General features: G+C 34.6%; 1 protein-coding gene across 9 annotated transcripts in view; it reads right to left on the bottom strand.

Moving 5' to 3' along the window:
* ADGRB3 (adhesion G protein-coupled receptor B3) overlaps positions 1-21,415 on the bottom strand; it is a 459,474-nt gene that overhangs the window by 216,999 nt on the left and 221,060 nt on the right. For all 9 annotated transcript variants that reach the window (XM_051777697.1, XM_051777703.1, XM_051777706.1 and 6 more), the window contains 3 exons: positions 20,614-20,808; positions 14,120-14,188; positions 10,061-10,169 (listed from right to left, as the gene is read on the bottom strand). In XM_051777697.1, the coding sequence (XP_051633657.1) occupies positions 10,061-10,169; positions 14,120-14,188; positions 20,614-20,808 (373 nt within the window). The remainder of the gene's footprint in view (positions 1-10,060; positions 10,170-14,119; positions 14,189-20,613; positions 20,809-21,415) is intronic.

Here is a 21,415-nt window from a genome sequence, read left to right as displayed (position 1 = left end):
TTACCATTATACAATCTGATCTTAACAGGATGGCAGAGAAATATGTAGTATCTTTGGTCCATATACTGAACTCCAACTCTCCATATTAAAAAAAAAAAAATTACACTTACATAAACACATTACTCGGAATTACATCTGCATATGTTTACATGGCTTTGAAGCTTGATCTCAAAAATACCTTACTGCCAAAATAAATATTTACCATAAAAATACTTTTCTCTGATATTATTAATCCACTAACACTCTAATGAAACCAACTGGATAGAAATATTTCATTTTTTAAAGTCAGTTACCTCTATTGTTATGTTATCTTCAGGCTATGCAGTTTGAAAAAGGCAGATCTATACCACTATTTGGAATTGAAATCTACAGTTATCACCAAGGAAATAATTTCAACGCAGAGGGTCTATTTGTCTAATATTCTAGATAGACATTCCCCTCTATTTTCTCCTTTGGTTTGTTTGGTGGTTTTTGTTTCTTTGTTCTGTGGTGGTTGTTGTTTCTGTTTGATTGATTTTTGGTTTGGGGGGTTGTGTTTTATTGTTTGGTTGGTTGGTTTTGCTTTTTTTCTTTTCTCACCCTCGAAAGGTTGGAAAATGAAAAAGAACTCTGGTGGCTGGTGTGCCACCTCCTTAGCTCAGTATAAACCATGTTAACTCCACATTCACAATGGAGCTTTGGGTAATAGACCTCTTTCTGACACAGTGTAAGTATCATGTAGAACTAATAGCTGGCTTTATTCCTATTTTAACTAATTTATAATTTGTGAGTTTTTACTTTAATTCTATTTAATTTTCCTTCTTTCATTTCCAGTAGTTAGTGAGTAACAACCTTGTAGAAATCATTAAAACTGAGAGGGAACTTTGCTATCTGCTGTAACTTAGCCACACTATCTCAAGCAGATGATCTCATCAGATGATGGCTGGGTGCTCTTGTGGTAACTGTCTTTCAGGGACAAAAAATACCAGAATGAATCATCAGCCTGTTAGAATTGCATCTTGTTACTGGACTGTGATACTCCTGTTTAAGGGGAGGACTGTATTGTTTGGCATATCTTGACACTATGCTTCACTGAACAGGATTGTTGCTTCTTGGCACTACCTTACTATGAAATGAACTCTCTTGGGTGTGCATTAACTCCATCACTGAATTAATGCAAAGTTACCACCACAGACTCTTAATTTCTATCTCTTTAAGCCTCATTCTACTTGTACATTGTTGGAAGTCATTTAAAGATGCAGCTTTCTGAGACAAAGGAGTAAATAAACTCAGATATTTAATTTCTCAGGTCAACATTTAAATGCAGCTGTTAAAAAAAGGCCTGTCATAAAAGTTGATTCCTTTAGAAAACAACAGCTTTTAATTACTCATGTGAAAAAACAGAATGATTCAGAAAGGAGTTTACAGAGGCTGAAATTTAGGAAGGATACAAGCATATAAGATATATATACTTAAATACTGCAAAAAGTAATTTCCGCTAATTGTAGTCATTGCTTTCTATTTCTGTTGGAGGCATGCTTTTTAATGATCCTGAAGCCTGAATGTCTGCATGTTTTATAGTTTCCATTTCTTTAGAACCTTTTACTCCACTTAACATAAGGTAGAGAAGGGAAATAGATTATTCCAGTTTCCTATAGCACCCATTTAAAAATCCTGAATAATTAATTTATTTAGCTTTACCTTTAAGGTTAATTAATAAATCGTATGCACAAAACGAGCTACACAATTATGACTATTACTTTGAATACAGCTACAGAATTAAGTTAGATTTTTATCCACATTTATGAAAATTGTTTGATAAAGATTCATACAGACATTCCCTTGATATTCGTAATTTTCAATCTTAAGTAACTGACAGCCATATTTCATCAGGATCATTGATATGAAGTTTTAGAAGAGAGTGAAAAAGCTCTAGTCTTTTATGCACTGTTCACAGCTAAGTTTTCAGGGAACAGGAATCATTTAATAAGCTTATTTGATATTGAGAGAGAAATATAGCTCTTGAGCATTTACTTCAGGCACTAAATCTGATGCTGCGATGAGCTAGATCTTCAAAGTGTGCATGAAGTCTTTCTCCTTTAATCAGTGGAGAAAGCTTGAGTCTTCTGAAAGCCAACATATTGATCTGATCAAGGAATTGCTGAGACTGGAGCAAAGGAAATTATATGAATATATATGGAGCAGAAGTATATCAGGGCATAAAAAAATTGCAATTGACTTTTCTCAGTAGTTTCCCTATTCTTTTATCTATTTTTTCTCTTCTAGAAGTGTTTAGCCACAGATTATTACATATGGGTTGAACAAGGGAGTGACACTGGCTGTGTATGAATCTTAAGAGTTGAAGGATTTTTTTGAGGATTGAAGAAAAAAATCTGGCAAGTGCTCACTTTCACATAAATAAAGCATCTGCTCAAGGAGCAGCATACAAGTTTGGGGCAGGAAAAACTGGTGGGCTACATCAGAGCGTGCGACAAAGAGGATGAGAACCAGGAGCCAAAGTCATGCATGAAAAGAACATATGGCAGAAGGCAGAACTTAGAACTCTTCTGACCACCATGCTTGCTATCCAAGAACAAGAGTGTGACCGACTACACACCACAGTACGATGAGATTGCCTACGAGGAGTGGTTTCTCACACGGACTATTCCCTGAATCACACCTCGACAATGTTTGGATAGGTGCCAAGAAATAAACAGTGTGGACAACAATTCAGAAGCCTGCACTGGGTCCTTTTTGATTCATATTTATAGACACAGTCATAAACCTCAGATCCTAGCCTGAAATGGGAAGATGATGGGCATTGACTCTTTTAGGCTCTTTTGAGAAGAAAGGAAAACTGGCAAAAGTCTATATAGTAAAACTATGTAATAAAGTATAAGAAAAGATGGTTCGCTAAATATTGCTTACTTTGGTGTGTAGTTTACTAGTTATTCAAAAGCTATGTATAAGTCTGAAGACAATATAAATATTATATGAATTAAAGATAACTTGTGTTTTTATATCTATTAAGAATGTATTTAATTGCAAAACCATGTAAGTTTCACTTTACTTTTTTCTTGTGAAAACTTGTTCTTGACAAAAAAATGAATAATTATGTTAATCATTACAGAGGTATTTACACATCTATAGCAACTACAAGAAGTGATTCCTGTTCATATTCTTAAAAATAGCAAGTGTAATTCACACAGTGGTTTAAAGGCTGTACCCTTAAATTTTCCTTTGTGAAAACATGGGGTGCTCTGGAATAACTTGATGGAAACAGGAGAGAGATCTAAATGGGTGTTTCGGGCCATTCTACAAAATCTATGTTTGTGTGACAGGTTCAATTTTCTCTCATATTAGGAGAAAATGTTGAAATATAAGTGGTTGAATTTTTGTTAACTACAAACAACCACTTTAAAATTCACAATGCTGTGCTTATGCACTACACGGCCTCAGAACAAGCAGTAATTTCATTACAAATGAATTCTGAGTATATGTGTAATAGTTTATTAAAATATTTGTTTCCTAACTGAAAATTTTAGACCTTTTCTTTACACCTTTGTCCAAGTTAATATCAATGCTGGGCCTTTTTTTTTTCTTCTGTTTTCTTTAACATATTTGAAAAAAAGACCTTTTGAAACATTTAAATAAATTCAATCTCTTGGTATATTTTAGGCCAGCAATACATTTATGAAAGATGAGTCAGAGCTCGATCTTGGGTTCTGCATTTAAGATACACATCACTAATTCTGATACAAAGCAGATTAGGCAGATGCCATTTGGATAAGTAAACAAATCACATAATGTGCTGAAGTTTCTAGAAAGTATAAACAGGATTTACAATATACGAGATCTAAAAATCCTACCTTGGAAAAGGTGAATCAACTTACAATAACAGACAGAAATCCAACTTGCTTGTTTTCTAGGATTCCCAAAGCTAGAGAAGGTACATCATCTGAAAGCTCCTTTCACTAACATTTCTTAGTGTCCTAGCTAGGACTGGAAAATTTTATGATATAATTCATATAACTACAGGATTATTTAATGTTTTTGTAAAATTTCATGTATATGAACATGGAATGGAAGATTGAAGGTGAAACAATAAAGTGCAAAGACAGAAGGCAATGGATACTTTTAAAATAATTTTCTCCCATATGGTATTCTAGACTGTCTGTGAAGGCAGAAATCAGACTTTGTTCTCTGCCAATGTCTATAAAACTTGTGTAAGCAGCTCAGTATGAAGTTATAAATGAAATGTTAATTACTATACTGGATCAGATTACTCATTGGAGCACCAATGCCACGCCAGCCCTTTTTTAAGTAGAGAGATAACAGGCTGTTAGTCAAAAGTTGATTTATGCATAGAAGTATGGGTTACATGTCTTCATTTTTTCATATAATATAATTGTTATCTGCATGCACCATACAGACATCTACTTGTTTCTATTTTATTCCTTGTAAGACCTTGGTCACACGTTTATTCAGAATTAAATGTGCTCAAGTACAGTTAGGAATCTTTGGTTTTTCCTTGAGCAAGATTAAACAGACATGTCAGCCTAGTTTATCTTTGTATTCACTTTTCGGTGGAGTGCATGTAATTCCAGTTCTCAATGTGGGTTTTCACAGGTTTTATTTACTCACAAAAAAGCATTCCTCTTTGCTTTAGATGACATGAATCATTCAAGCCTGAGCTAGTCACTAGGCTGTCTTTACAGCCAGTGGTAGAACTTCCAGAAGACAACCCATACCCTCATTTTAAACATCTGAGATGGTATGAGTTGCTAAGCAGTATTTTCCCTTGATTTGAAAGAAAGCTTGGGGTGACTTTGTCAAACTTCGTTATGGTTAAAGTAAGTAAAATGAATCCAAACCATAAAATCTCAATTTAAAAGAGCATTGCAAGTGATGGTTACTGAAAATTTAAAAAAAACCTAACCTGTATTTTTTTAGAGTGTTCTTTTTGCACATTAATGCTGTTCTTTTCTCTGAATGGTTTGAACTACTCCCTCTTACATTTCTGTCAACACTGAAATTTAATCTGCCTATAGATATCCTCTTCATTTTTCTGTACCCCCTGGAGATATTCAGGTTTTCCTGTCTTTGACTAGTCTGCGTGACTTTGTGATATCTGCATGCTTTATAAAATTACTGATAATTCAAACATTGTTATTCATAAAATTAACATTAACAAAAAGTGGCTTTCCACTTGAAATTTTTTTTATTTTCTGTCAGTTCATCCATGACAACACACTGTACTTCAAGATTATTTGGTTTCTCATTAATATCAACTAAGAGCTGTAAGCTTGATTTTGGACAAGAGAATTTTACCAATTTTTGGTTGCTGCTTTTAAGGAAATATATTTGAAAACACAGGGAAAATTTTCTCTGACAGAGGAATCCTAATCTGCCATAGAAAATACATATCTCCTAATACTAATCCCTATTTCCAGTTCCACATGCCTCCTATACCTTTAAAGACAGCTATGCCTCTGGCAGTCCAATCTTCCAGTCTAGAAATTTTCTTTTTAAGTTAAAGGAGGAATATTTCTTATTAGCAGTTTGCCCACCATCTAGTACACATCTTCAAAGTTCTCAATGGTTTATTGTGATGGGACCCCAAATAGCCAAAGCCTCAAGATGGATCTGCTCTGGCCTTCAGTGTTCAAAAAAAAAAAAAAATCAAAAGGCTATTAAAAGCCAAGATTATTACTTTAATCTAAAATCAGGAAGTCAACTTTCAAAACAGACAAAACTGAAAGTAATTAGTTAACAGAAAATGACAACATGGTTTGAAAGATTTTTTTCCCTCTGCATGTTGTATCCTTGCAGGTGGGTCTGTGCTTTCAGTGAATTAAGGGACTCTGAGTGGTAGCAAAAGCTTCTGTTTGTTCACACTATCATTTTCCTGTGCCTGCTCAGCTGGTCTGGAGGAGGAGGAGGAGGTGGAGGAAGACGAAGAGAAGGAGCAGGATGAGGAAGGAGGCTTCTACCTCCTCTCAAAGGCTTTTATTTCACCTAATCATTTCTTAAAGGAATATAACACAGAACTGAGAGCATACAAATAAAACAAATACCATCTGTCCCAGCCATGCATGATCAAAGCAAATTGTTGCTTTTACATTTGTTAAGTTTTTCATAGCATATTCTCTATCCTTGAGAGGAAAGCTAAGAGGAGATAGGCCTTGATTTAATGGAAATACATATGATTTTACTGAGCTGCTTAAATAACCTAATAAAGTATAGATATTGGATCATCTGGATTTTAAACCAGTCTTTGATGTTTTGTTAAGAAGTAATGAAAAATATGAGTTAAAAGTCATCACACTGAAAAGTTTAACAGTGGCATGGCAACTGTCCTTTTGTATCTCAGCTATTTTCAAGCATATTATAATGTGGCTTTTGATAGTCTACCGTATAGTTAAGGTAATTTTCATCATTTCCCATTTGTCATGAACTGAGAATATGCAGTGGACAGTCACAATTTGCAGTGTGGCTTTTGTGTAGTAACTTTTTAAGCCACAGCTACTTGTTTGTGTGTCTTGAAAGGAAGAGAAAATAAAATCCCCTCTGTGGAAGAAGTCAGGAGATTAGCATATTTGTCAAACACAATTAGATGTTTAAATTGTATATATACCACTATTCACTTAGAAACATCATTCAATTAGAAATGAACTTGTAAACTGAAATCAGTAGAAGAAAAAAAGTACTCAGGGCATTACTGTGAAATTTGCTACAAAATTGGATTTTTTTTCTGAAAAGAAGCAGCAGTTCATACTTAGTAGTGAATCACTTTTCTCATATATCTGAACTTTAAAGTGAATTGACACAGAAAATACAGCAAAAAGCATGTAAAGGTCCTGAGAGAATATTTTATGGTAAATAGCTATGGAATATCTAGGACCCCTGGACACTCAGAACTATCTACCTGTCAGCCTCACATCCGTGCCTGGGAACCTCATAGAATCTATGCAAAGGTTCCTGAAGGACAGGGAGGTGATTTGAGACAGCCAGCACAGGTTCACCATAGGCAAGTCCTGCCTGACCAACCTAGTGGCCTTCTATGATAGAGTGACTTCTGTAAAACCTCTGACATGGTCCCCAAAACATCCTTCCCCCTAAACTGGTGAGAGATGGATTTGATGGGGGGACTCTGGTGGATGAGGATTTGGTTGAATGGTCACATCCAGAGGGTAGCAATTCATGGCTTAGTGTCCTAACGGACACTGATGTCAAGTAGTGTTCCCCAGGAGTTTGCACTGGGACAAGTACAGTTTAATATCTTACTCAATTACATAGACAAAAGGATCAAGCGCACCCTCAGCAAGTCTGCAGATGACACCAAGCTGAGTGGTGTGGATGACAACACCAGAGACCTGGATAAGCTTAAGAAGTGGGCCCGTGGGAACCTCAAAAGGTGTTAAACTAGGCCAAGTGCAAGGTGCTGCACCTGGGTTGGGTCAACCCCTCCTATCAGTACAGACTGGGGTATGAACTGATTGAGAGCAGCCCTGTTGAGAAGGACTTGGGGATACTGAGGCATGAAAAGCTGGACCTGGGCTGGCAATATGCGCTTGCAGCTGAGAAACCCAACTCTGTCATGGGCTGCATCAAAAGAAGCATGGCCAGCAGGTTGAGGGAGGTGATTCTGACCCTCTACTTCACTCTGGTGAGACCCCACCTGGAGTACTGCATCCAGTTCTGGGGTCCCCAGCACAGGAAAGGCAGGAACCTGTTTTTTGTCCAGATGAGGGTCACAAAAATGATTAAAAGGCTGGACCACCTCTCCTATGAAAACAGGCTGAGAGAGTTGGACTTGTTCAACCTGAAGAAGAGAAGGCTCCAGGGAGACCTTATTGCAGCCTTTCACTACTGGAATGGGGCTCATAAGAAAGATGAGGACAAAATTCGTATTAGGGCCTGTTGCAACAGGACACAGGCTAATGGTCATAAAATAAAAGAAGGTAAATTTAGCATAGATACAAGGAAGAATTTTTTTACAACAGGAATGGTTAAACACTGGAACAGGTTTCCCAGAGAGATGGTAGATACCTGATCCCTGGAAACATTCAGGGTCAGACTGGATGTGGGTCTGAGCTACCTGAGTGAGTGGAAAAGATCTCTTCTAACCCAAACCATTCAATGATTCTATTCTTTAAACTATTCTATTGGATTGGTCTGTTTAAAGATGAATATAGATAAAGTTGGGTTTCCTTTATGCACAATATCCACTTCCTGCATTAAATGTGTTTGTTGACTTAAAAGAATATTTATGATTTAAAGTATAAATTTTTAAATTCTCAGTGGTGCAGAATAATTAATGCTAAGACAAGTCAGCAACTGCATAGTTTATTCTTCTCAGCTGAGATCAACATAAATGTTTCCTAAATTCCAAGTACATAGGCAGTCAGACAGCTATGCCAGCCCCCTGAGGACAGCTACACTAAAGCTGAATTATTCCAGATACATTCCTTCCTTGTTAGTGAAAATAAGAAATTACTCCTCGCTGATAAGAACCTTCTGTCCCCGTCTCAGCATGTCACCTGAGCTCAAGTATTCTGGTCAATGATCTGCACAGCAGTGACTCTATCCTTTTTTGATGGTTGACCAAGCATACGGGGAATAAATTCATGCCAATATGCCAAAGCACAGAGCTAGGTAGTCAGATTAAACCTATAAATTAATTTTATTTTTCTCAGTTTCTTTCTATTCCTTTGATGGTTTTATAGTTAAGAACAGGTCTACTCCTGAGTGCCTAAAAATATCTTATATGTGGGAAGAGAAAGATAATAAGACTGTTAAGATTCTGCATTTATCTAAACTAGCCAGTGCACAGCATGGTTCCCGACTCAGTTGAAAAGATGTTGCTGTTTCCCATGCAAAACCATGACTATATAGAGACACAGATTATTTGAATGCATTTTCTTAAAACATTTTCCAGCTTGTTTTTTTTTTCACATTTTTCAGCGGACAAATGTATTACACTCCTGTCACTGTATAATATGAACTGAAGAACAGTAATAAATATTTACTATTGCACAGCAAGCTAAATTTTCAATGAGGACAATCCAACATTTTCCCTGCTTTATTCTGCCAACGAATTTCAAAATGTCCATATTTTCTAACTCATTCTAATGACATGCTGAAGAACTTATTGCAATAAGATTCTAACTCAAAATATGAGAGAATGTATTAACACCAGTTTGCTACCAGACAAACACATATTTTGAATTTGTTCATTACATATAACTTCCTAATACTTTCCCAGCACTTTAAAAGTGTAGCTATAGAAAGGTAATTGAATAATGAAAGTACTAAGCAAAGACAAAATGTTTAGAGAATACCTTTTCAAACTATTTTTTGGTTGAATTTTTAATAAAATGCTGCAATATTGTAGAAGCCTTTATGACTACTAATAAATGAAATTCAGTTGCTAAGCATTTTCATATTTGATTTTGTTATTATATGACTATATTGTCTGGCAACATTCCAGTAGCTTAAACAAAGTTTGAAAAATAAATCTGAATGAAATTTTGAAACTGTCACACATAGAAGAACTAATGTAAGAAATTCTAGGTTTAAATTATTTTGGTAATTAATAGATCCTTTTTTAGTTACTGATTATCTGTCTATGCTGATTATTATCACAGCATAACATGTGCAAAGACTGTTCTTTGGGAGAATGGAGTATTAAAAGATATAATGCGAACAAAATAAACATTTCTCAAGCTATTAAATAAATAAATATTATCTTAATTAGCACAATTTTATAAATTAACATTTGAAACACTCTATATCCTGGAAACACTCTAGCATATACCCATAGTTCAGAGTATTCTGATGAGTATTTTCCTAGTTTTGATTCAGAAACTTTGCATTTAGATCTTGAGATATGAAAAGTCCAGTGCGTAAGGCATTCCATGTGCGCTAAACCAGAGAGTAGATAATCAAGCAATACAGATAATCTGGAGGAGGAGGAGCAGCCCAATTTGGATTGTGATAGAAGCAGTAACTCTATATACTTGCAATTTCTGATTTTCAATAGGTCATAAATTTGATAGAAGAAATTTCTATTTCTTACCTACATTTCCAGTCATTAGGTATGAATTCTGAAAATCCATCATTCCCATTCCAACAATGTGTATAAAATCTTCAATCACCTGCATTAACTCCACTGAGCCTGGATAGATCTAGCAGAGGAAGGTCAGACATGACGTTAGTTTTAATATCAAAATCTCTACAGCAGCAAATTCAAATAAAATGTGACAACAGTCAATCTTCTCTTCCCATGTTTCAAAATGGAACATTTTCTGTTACTGTAAAACAACCTGTTATTAAATCCTCATGCAAACAGACACTACTTCCCAGAAAGTTGTGTGAAGTCAACTTTGCACTGGAACTGTGGAATGTTTGCTCTAACTCACTGCACCAAAAACTTATTGGCCATTACTTTCACTAATGGTTACAGCATTTCATATTACAGAAGAATTCCAATTAAAATATTCTTCCTTCCTCTGGAAGATATCTTCAGTAACTTCAGAACTATTCATACAAATGGCTGAATGCAAATCTTACCGTACCCTCTCCAGGATGATAAATTTTGTTGCTTTAATCAAAGTGTAAGTAATATAAATTTTTACTGGTAGTTCTATTTTCATTGCTGATGTGGAGTAGTAGAATCATGGAATAGCTGAAGCTGGAAGGGGCCACTGGAGATCATTTGCTCTGTGCAGAGCAAAATGAGCTCTAGCAAGCTGCCCAGAACCACATACAGCTGGATTTTGAATGTCTCCCAGGACAGACACCCCAGAGCCTGTCTGCACAACATGTTCTAGCATTCAATCACTCTCACAGCCAAACAGTCTTTCTTATATATAAATGGCACTTTCTGTATTTTAAGTTTTGCCCTTGTTTTTTATTCTGTCACTGCACACCACTGAGTCCTGGCTCAGTATTCCTTAATCCCCCTTCCCTTCAAGATTTTTTAGTATTGCCAGGACCCTTACTCTTCCAAGCAAAATAGTATCAGATATTTCAGCCTCTCCTTGAATATCAGACGTTCTAATCCCCTAAATGTCTTCACGGTTCTTTGCTGGGCTCTTTCCATTATGTTCATGTCTTGCACTAGAACTGGACACAGTAAACTAAAATAAATTGCAGTAGCCTTGGTGTTGCTAATGTAGCCTCTCATTTTGACTTTCAAAATGATAAGGACTCGCACATTTCCAAGAAACTTTATTTGCAAAGCTGTAAGCTACTACGATCACAAAAACATTAACTTTTTTTATATTCAACAATAATGATTCATTAGCAAAACAGCATTAAAGATCAAAGCAGTTATTAATAAGCTTAAAAGTTCTGTTCATATCACATATATAAAAAAATTCTTTTTGGTTTTTATGGACTGTTATGAACAAGACAATTTTCAGTAATAGAAAAATAATGGATGACCCGTTCTTGGAGCTTTTTACTTCATATCAGTGAGATATCCAAATTTACTTTATGAGCAATATTCAACCCATTCTTTCCACTGCTGGGACTACAGACTCTAAAAAATGCCTATAGAGACTATAAATTGCTTCATGTTGCACTCCATCTTCATCTTGCTTTATCTATCTATATCCATAGTTGTTTGGAATTGCTTAGCAAATTTCACAATGTGCTTTGTTTTCTCCATGGATCTTTTATAAAAGGTAGGGTAGCAATACTATTTTGAAGAAGAATTTGTTGTGACATTTATTATCCTAAGAGGTTGCAAATATTGCTTCAAGTGAAGGAGATTTAACTTCCATTTTCCTAATGATGAGTTACTGAGGTAGCAAGTGTGGTTTTTGCATCCATCTCATTCAGAGCACACAAACTAACAGATTATGTACTAAGGAAATATTTCAATGAAAAGATTTTTTAAACCCTAGTTCTTCCACATAGAACTTTATAGTAATAACTTCAGCAGAAACTGTTGAGCAGTTAGTCTTATAGAGGTACTCTGCATTTTCATCTATCTGAATTACTGGTTAATCAATAGGATGCCAGCAGATCATGAATTAAGAATATGCAAAACAGCTCTTGTGTTTTGAAACACTGGTATAAAACTTATGCACTGTGGACTTGAAGTGGCTTCCTGTGTTAAAGCTGATGCTTTACATCAGCTCTTAAAAAAAAAGGCAAGTGTTAAAGTGAGTTGCTTATCTGAATCCTATATAACCTGTAATTAATGGTATCAACTGTTAGCATTTAATCTAGAAAAAAAGATGTGCTGAGGCATTGCAGCTGTACACTTGACTGAAATCAGCAATTTGCTGACAGTAAGTAAGATTTTCTTTCCAGCAAAGAATACAGAAAACAGGCTAAGAGAACTATGCTAACAGTAGTTGAGGAGGTTAAGAAAACTATGCAAGCTGGCAAAAAGGTTGGTTAGAATGCACTTAGGTTTGCAGAAAATTTGTTTGAGTGGCTGAACCAGAAACAGAATCACCTTTAGTCCATAGTGTTTTTACTGGGTTGTATTCACAGCACATAATGGCTTGCACAGATTCTTTTCAAGTTCAGTTCCTACCTTGATTTTGACATAAAAACCTGAAAAAATCTTCATACAGGATGTAGTAATTTCAAGTGATACTTTTTTCTGTTTTATAATACAATTCTTTTTAACCCTAAATTTTCAATGTTTTGTGCAAAATATCATAGAAAATAATATTTTGCATAGGATTTTTTTTCCTTTCAATAGTGAAAGTAAAAAAGAATCTTAGGAATACTTAGGGGTCCTGCTTATCCTTCATAGCTGATATTAAAGGTTACTCGCTTCCAAAGTTTCTTTGAGACTGCCTGTGTAACTGCATAAGAACAGTAATAAGACCAGCAGTATGGTTTTTTGGGGGGTCATATCTCAGAACTCTAAGATTTAGTGAACTCTCCAGCTTTATCACCAGGTAGCTATGGGCCCACTGCTCCTGTGTACAGCTCATCTTGGTGCTCTTTTGGGCTCCTGCCTGCCTACCAGTGCTGTGAGACAGAGAGAAGGAGCTATGGAAAAGTAGAAATAACTTGTCCCCTCTCTGTTTTTTAACACCACTTCTTCTACCAGCAGCAAGGAAGGGAGGGAACTGGAGATTTGTTTTCCCTCTTTTACCTCCATGTTCTCAGAATTTCCTCCTAAGTCATTTCTTGATCTTTGTGGGACAGATGGTGGACAAGGCATGGGTAAGTAGACAAGGTGGAGGTAGAAGAAGACAACGCATCGCATTCTCCAAACCACTCCTGATTTTAAAATCTTCTATTGCACATAAGCACACTTGACTATTTTCCATACTGAAATACCTTGCTTTGTTTAAGCATTCTTTATATAGAAATGTTTCCCTGGCTTTGACCACCTCCATGATTTTTCCTCTGTACATAACTATGTTAATCCCCATTGTCACTGTTATTTGTATATAAATAAATATGTAAATAAATTTGATGGTATTATGGTCATGTTCACTAACATAAATATTTTTATATAATATATATATTTATATAGTTATATAATAATTATATTTTTATAATGACGTAATTATTGTCTTATAATTTCTTGGTATAAGCATATAGGAAATTCTTATATCCAAAAAAAGGGTTTTATTTGAATTTTAGACTCCGTTATTATAAAATAGTGATTTTTTATTGCTACATTTTCCTATTTTATACAATGCTATCATCATATCTAAATTAGTTGAGAAATTTGTTAGTCTGAGAATTACAACTGTTCTCCTAAATACAACCTTTTAGAAAAGGTCTACAGTTTACATTTCTGTAAGTTCTTTGATGGTGTCATATGAGGTCTTTAGGTGAGTTCTGATGTGTTGTGTTTAACAAAAGCAGCACTGTAGAAAGCCTTTAATAGCATTTTTCAGTTTTTGTATGTACTTCAATACAACATCCAAAGCAAAGACATAGTGAATAATCCTATGGAATGTAATAAAAATCTGTTTATCAAGAGAAGTACCTTATATTCTTTTAATCTAAGGAATTAGCCAGTGAGTCCTGAAATTGCTCCTTTTTGAAAAGGATCAGTTTTTTCCAAAATATTCTCTTGCTTAGGATTTTCTGTCGGGTGCATGTTTAACCTGATTTTTAAAACCATAAATTACACTTTGTAAAATCTTACCTGTTGTGCATCTTCCCATTTCTCTTTGTTTTCTTCATCTAAGAGATTGCTAATGATTTGAAAGAAGTTCTGAAAAATCAATTAGATAAAAGACAAAGTAAAATTTTTTCAATGGCATAAACTACCATATCCTTAATTTGACATAAAGAAAGCTTTCCTTTTTCTATTACAGATGCAGTTCTGCAGCCTATTTTCTGTCAGTGGAAGAGATGAGGTAACAAAATATAGGGCATATAATACATGGTTAATTGTTAATTTTTGGCTATATAATCACGTTCCATAGTAATGCTTTGTATAAAACAAAAACCATTTTAGGCTTGCTAAATTTCCAAGTGTGATGGTGTTCTATCTGGATATTGCTCTCATTCCAGAAACAAGACAACTATATATTTTTCAAAAAACGCAAAGTATAGTTGAGACAACACCAGCTTCGGGGTCTTTAGTTTCTATTCAAAACATAAAAATTATCCTTAATAACCAAACATAGGGCATATAATGGTATTTCATTGGTAAATACTGTTTGAAACCAAGTGCCTCTTAGTTTTAAATGTTACGTGTACCTCTATCTTTTTAGGAATTTCAACATAAAAGCAATAGTTTCTGATTCTTTGGCCTTAGCCTGTTAATTTCTTTATCTGATTCTCCTATTCATTTAAGGGGGGGAAAAGAAAAAACTAAGACATCTTCGATTTTGAATCATACATTTTAAAAATCACTTTCTTCCAAATGTTTGTGGAGAAATTTCCTTTCTAATTTTGTCTGTTCTCTCTACCAATTTGTATTCCCAACTTCTTCATCCTTAAAAGCTAAGAATTTGTGCAGTCTGTTCTCATCTTTGTATCACATTTTGTGCAGAATGTCAATTTTGTCTACAGCCTGCCAATTATAATTTATCTGTTCCTTCATAAAAGATACATGTACTTTCCACTAACCTTAACTGAAGAGTGCAATTAAGTTTCTCACAACCTCTAAAAAATTTTTAACCGTAAAACCAACCACAGGACCCTGCAGAACTCAGATTAATGGTCATAACTTCACCTGCACTTAGTTTTTAGCCAATTTGGGGGGGATAAAAAGGACTTAAATAAGGTTTAAGTAAGAAGTAACTTTAACTCATTATTAAGTACAAACTGCACAGGGACAAAAATTAGAGCAGAAATAACTTCCGACCTTAGTGTTTGATATGCTTGAAAAGACGTTAATTTCAAAATATGAGAAGTCCCAGACACTTAAAGTGTCTCACAACCATATAAGTAAAACATTTTAGGATAGAAAATTGAATAAAACTTGTGAAAACTATTTTTCCATTATAACAGTTTACCAGTTTAATCTAGTCCTAACACTAACTGCTTGACAAGCAAGAGGATCTATCTTTGCCTAATCACTAGGAAGTTAACTATGTTAACTATAAAATTCACATAGATATAAATTGCTTTAACTTGACCAAATTTAATATAGAGGTGACTGACACTTTGCTGAACTTGGACCAAACAATTCTGTACATTAATGAGGCCACAACTCTCCTCTCACTGAAGTCAGTAGCAAAATATCCATAAACTTCAGTAACACAAAAAACGTAATGAGAAGAAACAAAATGGATTAACGATAGGACATAAAAGAAAAATGTTCTCATGGTTTGATCCAACTTGTAGGATTACTGAAGAAAAGTTTCTAATCAAGTTGAAGATAAGAAGAGGATATATATACTATGTATTGCTTATATACCAGGAATACATTTAATGTCTTTCAGGCCTTCAGTAGCAAAATTAAGTGCAATGCAAGGAGTTATGTTTAGTATTTATTTTAAAGGATTATGCCAGTTTAACCAGGTCAGCAAATCACAATTGTGCAGATGCAGCTTCTTCTAGGAAAAATGTATATCTTCACTGGTTCCCCAGGTAAAATAAACTAAACTGGCCAAGGCAGTTTCATGGCACTATAACCACTTTTACTTTAGGGCATTGTAATTTTGGAGAAGAGTTCTACTAGGTAGAGTCGGCCTTATGAAGATTTTGCCTGAGGAAAATGCTTTTCAAAACACGGTAATTCTGCACTCTTCCAGTGCAATATTGTAGAAACATAGTTGACAGAAATTTTAATTTTAACTTGTTAGGGTGTCATCAGCCGTCTAGCTGCAGCAGCATGGAACTCAGTGTGGGATAATTTATCATACTGGGGAGCTGGTTTGAAGCTAGTTTTGCATTACATTGCAGCCACCGATTCCCCTGCAGAAACAGGTTAAGCCTGAATAGCAACAGTATCCATGTCCATGCAATGAGAACTCAGAGGAGCCCAGATTGCCTGAAAAACACTCAGGAGTTAAAATGTTTCTTATAGATGATATATTACATGGGTTTGCTAATAATGTTATATGTTAATTAAATTTTATGTTTATTTTAGGTACACGTAAGCATTAAAATGACCAATTATTGACAGAAATATATGTGAAAATCTTATCAATAATCCTAGACTCAAGTACAAACAAAAGATGAGCAATAACTTGATATATACTTTATACTTGCCAATAAACCATAAATGATGAACTGGGCAACAAGAATGTCTTTCATCTTGAGATCTTTTTTTTTCTATTTCTATCACTGGTTGATGTCATATTTATGGTAGCAGTGGAGTATGTAGCTTTTTGAGTCAGCAATACCAGTGCTTTGCGAATTAAAAAGAGGATGATTAAATGGATTTCCTGCTTCAATAATGAATAGACATGAGATGCAGTCCAAAAATGTAACAGGAGAGGAAGGGTTAAAATTCATTCTTCTACTTTGACTATTCTTTTGTTTATTGCATGAATGCTGCAAGAAACAACATTGCCCTTTAGTAAAATGATTGACAAGTATGAAGGCCAAATTTTAGCAGCATTATGGATGTGATCCGAAGGTATTACTGCAGTAAACGCTGGACGTCCCTGTAGACTGAAGCTCCCTTCTTTCATGGCAGGGCTTAAATATTACTGATCTGGCCACTACAAGAAATGTTGGGACAGCCAGAACCAAATTTTGAAGTCCTTTATTTTTGCCCAGGCTTTTTTGATGATAATGCCAATTACAGTTGGGAATGGACAGTTATGTTTTTCCTAATTTAATTTCCTTCCTTTTAATTTTTTCTTCTATAATACAATGGCTGCAGTTCTCTATTCCAGTCCAAATTCTTTGACCCTCTCTGCAGGCACAAAGCTGTCATAAATCCTTTTATACAGCTAGAGAAGAATTTCTCCCTAAGAAGAATTAATGGATAGCCTTAAGTCACCTCCAGTTTTGGACTTCAACATAGGGAAATATCCGTGTGGGAGGAGGAAGGTGGAGGGGGAAAAAGGATTGGACAATCCTCTTAATCCCTGACTGACAGCAATGGGCCTGTGGCTAATATAAATGGGATTATATTGCTTTAAATTCTTTGGGGATAAACTTTGTTTCATGTTGGCTGCATCAGGGGATTGTACAACTCACTTTGCCATCCTGTCCTGAAAGGTAGCTCAAGCCCTTTTACAACAGTTCTGAATAGTGTTTCAAATTGTTGCTTATATTATGTTTATTTAGAATTTTTATTACCTTCCTGGTAGAATCCTTCTTACATAAGTACAGTGGCCATCTCATTACCTCAGTGTACCTATACAGGGTATTTTAGTGCCATTCACATACTACATGAAAGACCTTGCTTGTAGAAGAATTGAATGACTCGTCTTGCAATTACGTCTGTTACTGTACTGCAATTTTCAGTCACTGATGCAGGACAGCTTCTTGTTTAACTGCCTAATACAGGGTTATTTTTGTTCCTGACACTGTATATGCAATGTATATATAAATATTGTTGCAAAAAAAAGGTTAAAAGATGCAAAAGGCAAAAGAGTTGCATAATAAATAACTTGCCACTAGATATGTATACTTTAGAAATTTTATTTTGCTCTTGGTATCTGTCTACCTAAACAAGTGACATTTACTATGCAGCATATCAGGCAGTAGCACCTTCATTTTGAGTAATTAGTCTGAAATTTTCAAATTTGATCTCACTTTTCTGTTCATTTTTTTTTATGGAATCTTTGAATCACATCTTTTACACTATTCATGAATATTAATACTAGATATAACACAGAGATTATAGGCAGTTGAGGGACTATCCAGATGGATGGAATGTATAAGAAATAAATATACTCAAACATATATAGGATTCCTTTCTCAGTTTTAATGTAAGTGTTGTTTTCAGGTCTTAAAAAGTACTGTTACCCACAATTCATCCTAACCTACTTTTCTGACATCATGTAAAATGATAAATTATGACTTTCAGCGATTTTAAACCTCACTCATGCTTTTCTGATTTCTTTAAAACAGAAATCCACCAACTAAAAAATTCTGCTCTTTATCTAGTTCAAAATGTAGAATGTAATTAGAACACCACACAGGGCTTCTTCAGAAAGAAGAATTTTTGTGCAAATTAACTTCGTTTTCATCATTTTGTCACTTACTTTGATGATGGACTAGAAAGTATGAAAATATATAACAGTAAAAATAAAAAGCAAATGCAATCCTCCAGAGTATGGTAGAATATGAAGTATTGTTACATATGGAAAAATCCATGTTTCTCAGAAATTGACAGTAAATTTTAAACTTATGTTACCGAGACAGGATTTCATTTTATATCATCAGATGTCAGTAATGGGAATATTGCTAAATATATCCCCTGGGCAAAACATATGCTTGATTCTGATTTCACTTACTTTCCTGAACACTATGCATTGTTTTCTTTTTATTTTACCTTATCTTGAAATTTCTTTTAATTGTTTTTAACTTTTATTTTTTCTGATTGTGTTTAAATACCTTTTTTTTTTGCTGAGATTTAAGAATTCTTGGTATGTAGGAATGCAAATACTGAAATATAGTTATTTTTCTTTGATTTGAGAAATCCTTCCTTATTTCCTTCAGAATGTGGCTTATGAATTTTAATGTCTTCACTTCAAGATTATTAATTAAAAATTATTTAAATAATAGTTAATAATTTTGCCAAGTTCTGCCAGAATACTGTTACGATTTTGGAAACACCTCAACATTGCTGAAGTGAACAGAACTTTTGGTGCCGTTATTAGTGGGAAAAGAATCAAATTCTCTGTAATGTATGTAAACTGCAAATGACCTGATCTGCTAAGCCCATGAACAAAATCACTTGTGTCAAGCAGTTGCTTGAGACTGGTTCTAAGATTTCTGTAGTGCCTGTGAACCATGAAGAAGTCACACTGGGCTATTAGATTTCTGACTGCATGAAAAATTTTCAGTGAACAACACACTGTTTAATGGTAAAACCAGGAAAGTAGGAAAAGATAGACTCTCATTCAATTAAAAAAAGGATTGTTCATTAAAAATACTTTTTGAAAAGCACTGTTTGAAAAAAATTATTACTTTTAGCTGGCTACAGGCAAACACAAGAAATGTTGGTTTTATTGCAGAATTTAATATTCTTTGTGCATAGAAAAACTAGAAAAGGTAAAAAGCAATAGCAAGCTCTTGAAAACCTAACTATGGAACAGTTGTCTTTTCCAAGATAACTCCCTTCATCTACATGCATACATTCCCAAGTGTATTTATAATCTGCTGTTACACAAATATGTATATGTGACCTGCATTAATAACTTCATTAGTAATTTATGAATGATCATTAAGCTCTCTTTTTCATAAATAATATATATATTTACCTTCTTAGTATTCTTTTTCAGTACATCTACAACCTTTGAAAAATGTCTAGATTTTCAGATGCAGATGAAACCAATATCCTGATTTAGAAGTCCTCAGTAATATTTATTTTAATCTAGTTTCTGGGAAATGACATGGAAGGCTATAGAATACAGTTTTGGGTTACACCCACCATGATGAACTGATCTCAGCTGTCCTAACTAGGACAACTACACAATGTGTTGTGCAGCCTATTATGTAGAAATAATTATAGTGGTTGTAGCTCTGACAGCATTTTCTTTGTCCTCTTGTACAAGAAGAGTTAATTTAACATGTGAAATAGAAAATTCATATCAAATGCACTATCCATTGCTCCTGTGCACTTTTAATGAGCTTTATTTATCTGAAATGAAGAAGCGATGCCAGAATAACATAACACTGTGGAGAGATTTTGAACTAAAAATGAACTAGTTTTGAACTGAAATCTACTGGAACAAACAACACTAGTGAACTGCTTAGTGCAAAAAAATACCAACACATCACTATCAATAAAACCAAACCTTGAAAGACAAAGATAATGAAGGTTACAAAGAAAGTATTTTACATTTTTCACTTGATGCATTGTTTTAGATATTTGTCTTATTAAAAGCAGCTGAGTCTTTTTCCTATTTTAAACGTGTATCTTACTTTTATGTGAACATTGCTTATGTCTATCATTCAGTGGGTAAAGCAGTTGACATGCAGTGTACTGACGAAAACTCCATCAATTGTTTGGTGGTTTTTTTGGGTAATGAAACATTACCTTACAAATGTTTCTCTTACCTGTACCCCATCAGATGCAGGGATATAACTCGCTCTTTTAAATGTGTCTGTAACATTTCTGAGAATTTCCACAGAAATTAGAAGGTCTCCAGCATAAAAATTTTTCCTCTGCGTTAAATCCAACAGTGTCTTGGTTACTTGGGACATGCCATCACCAGCCAACATCCTCTGTCCCTTAGCGAGGTGCTCTTTAATCTGTACCAGAAGATCAAAATTAATATCAGAACCTACTTTACTGAGGAAAAGGTATGATAAATTCTAAATACAGTCAAAATATTAAATATTAAAACTAGTAAAAAAAGAGGTTTGTCCTGTTAAAGATAAGACAAAATAGTAGACTATGATGACAGAAATATTATTTTTATCAGAGAATCATTAATTTTGTACTGAAAGATTCTGAATTTCTTGTGTTTCATCATTTTCTTCTTGGAACTTCATGGGCCAGACTGTGGCTTTAATCTACTGCCATGATGTAGCAAGGAACTATTCGTCCTCAGAGGAACACCTGTACAACCATGGTTGCCACTCATCTACAACTAAGAGCTCTGAAAGGAATAAATACTAAGGCAGTACATTTAAAATCTAATTTACTATGGGAAAGTAGACCTTTCATCTCTGCCAGCCCATCTTAGCCAGTCAATGCAAGAGAGATGGTTTAGTTGGAAGCGCATTATGGTGCTTTCTTCTGTAGCATTAACGCAAAGATGTTAACTTGGAACAATCCTGTTTGCTTTTCCCAACAAATGCAAATTAAATTATGAATTACTCCTATGTATCTGCAAGGGAGAGTACACTTTAGCAG

Source organism: Manacus candei, unplaced genomic scaffold, assembly GCF_025592945.1.
Source record: "Manacus candei isolate 608988 ecotype Guabito, Panama unplaced genomic scaffold, ASM2559294v1 h1tg000011l, whole genome shotgun sequence".
NCBI classification, from domain to species: domain Eukaryota; kingdom Metazoa; phylum Chordata; class Aves; order Passeriformes; family Pipridae; genus Manacus; species Manacus candei.
The sequence above is the reverse complement of the archived record's forward strand: the minus strand, read 5'-3'. Positions and strand labels throughout refer to the sequence as shown.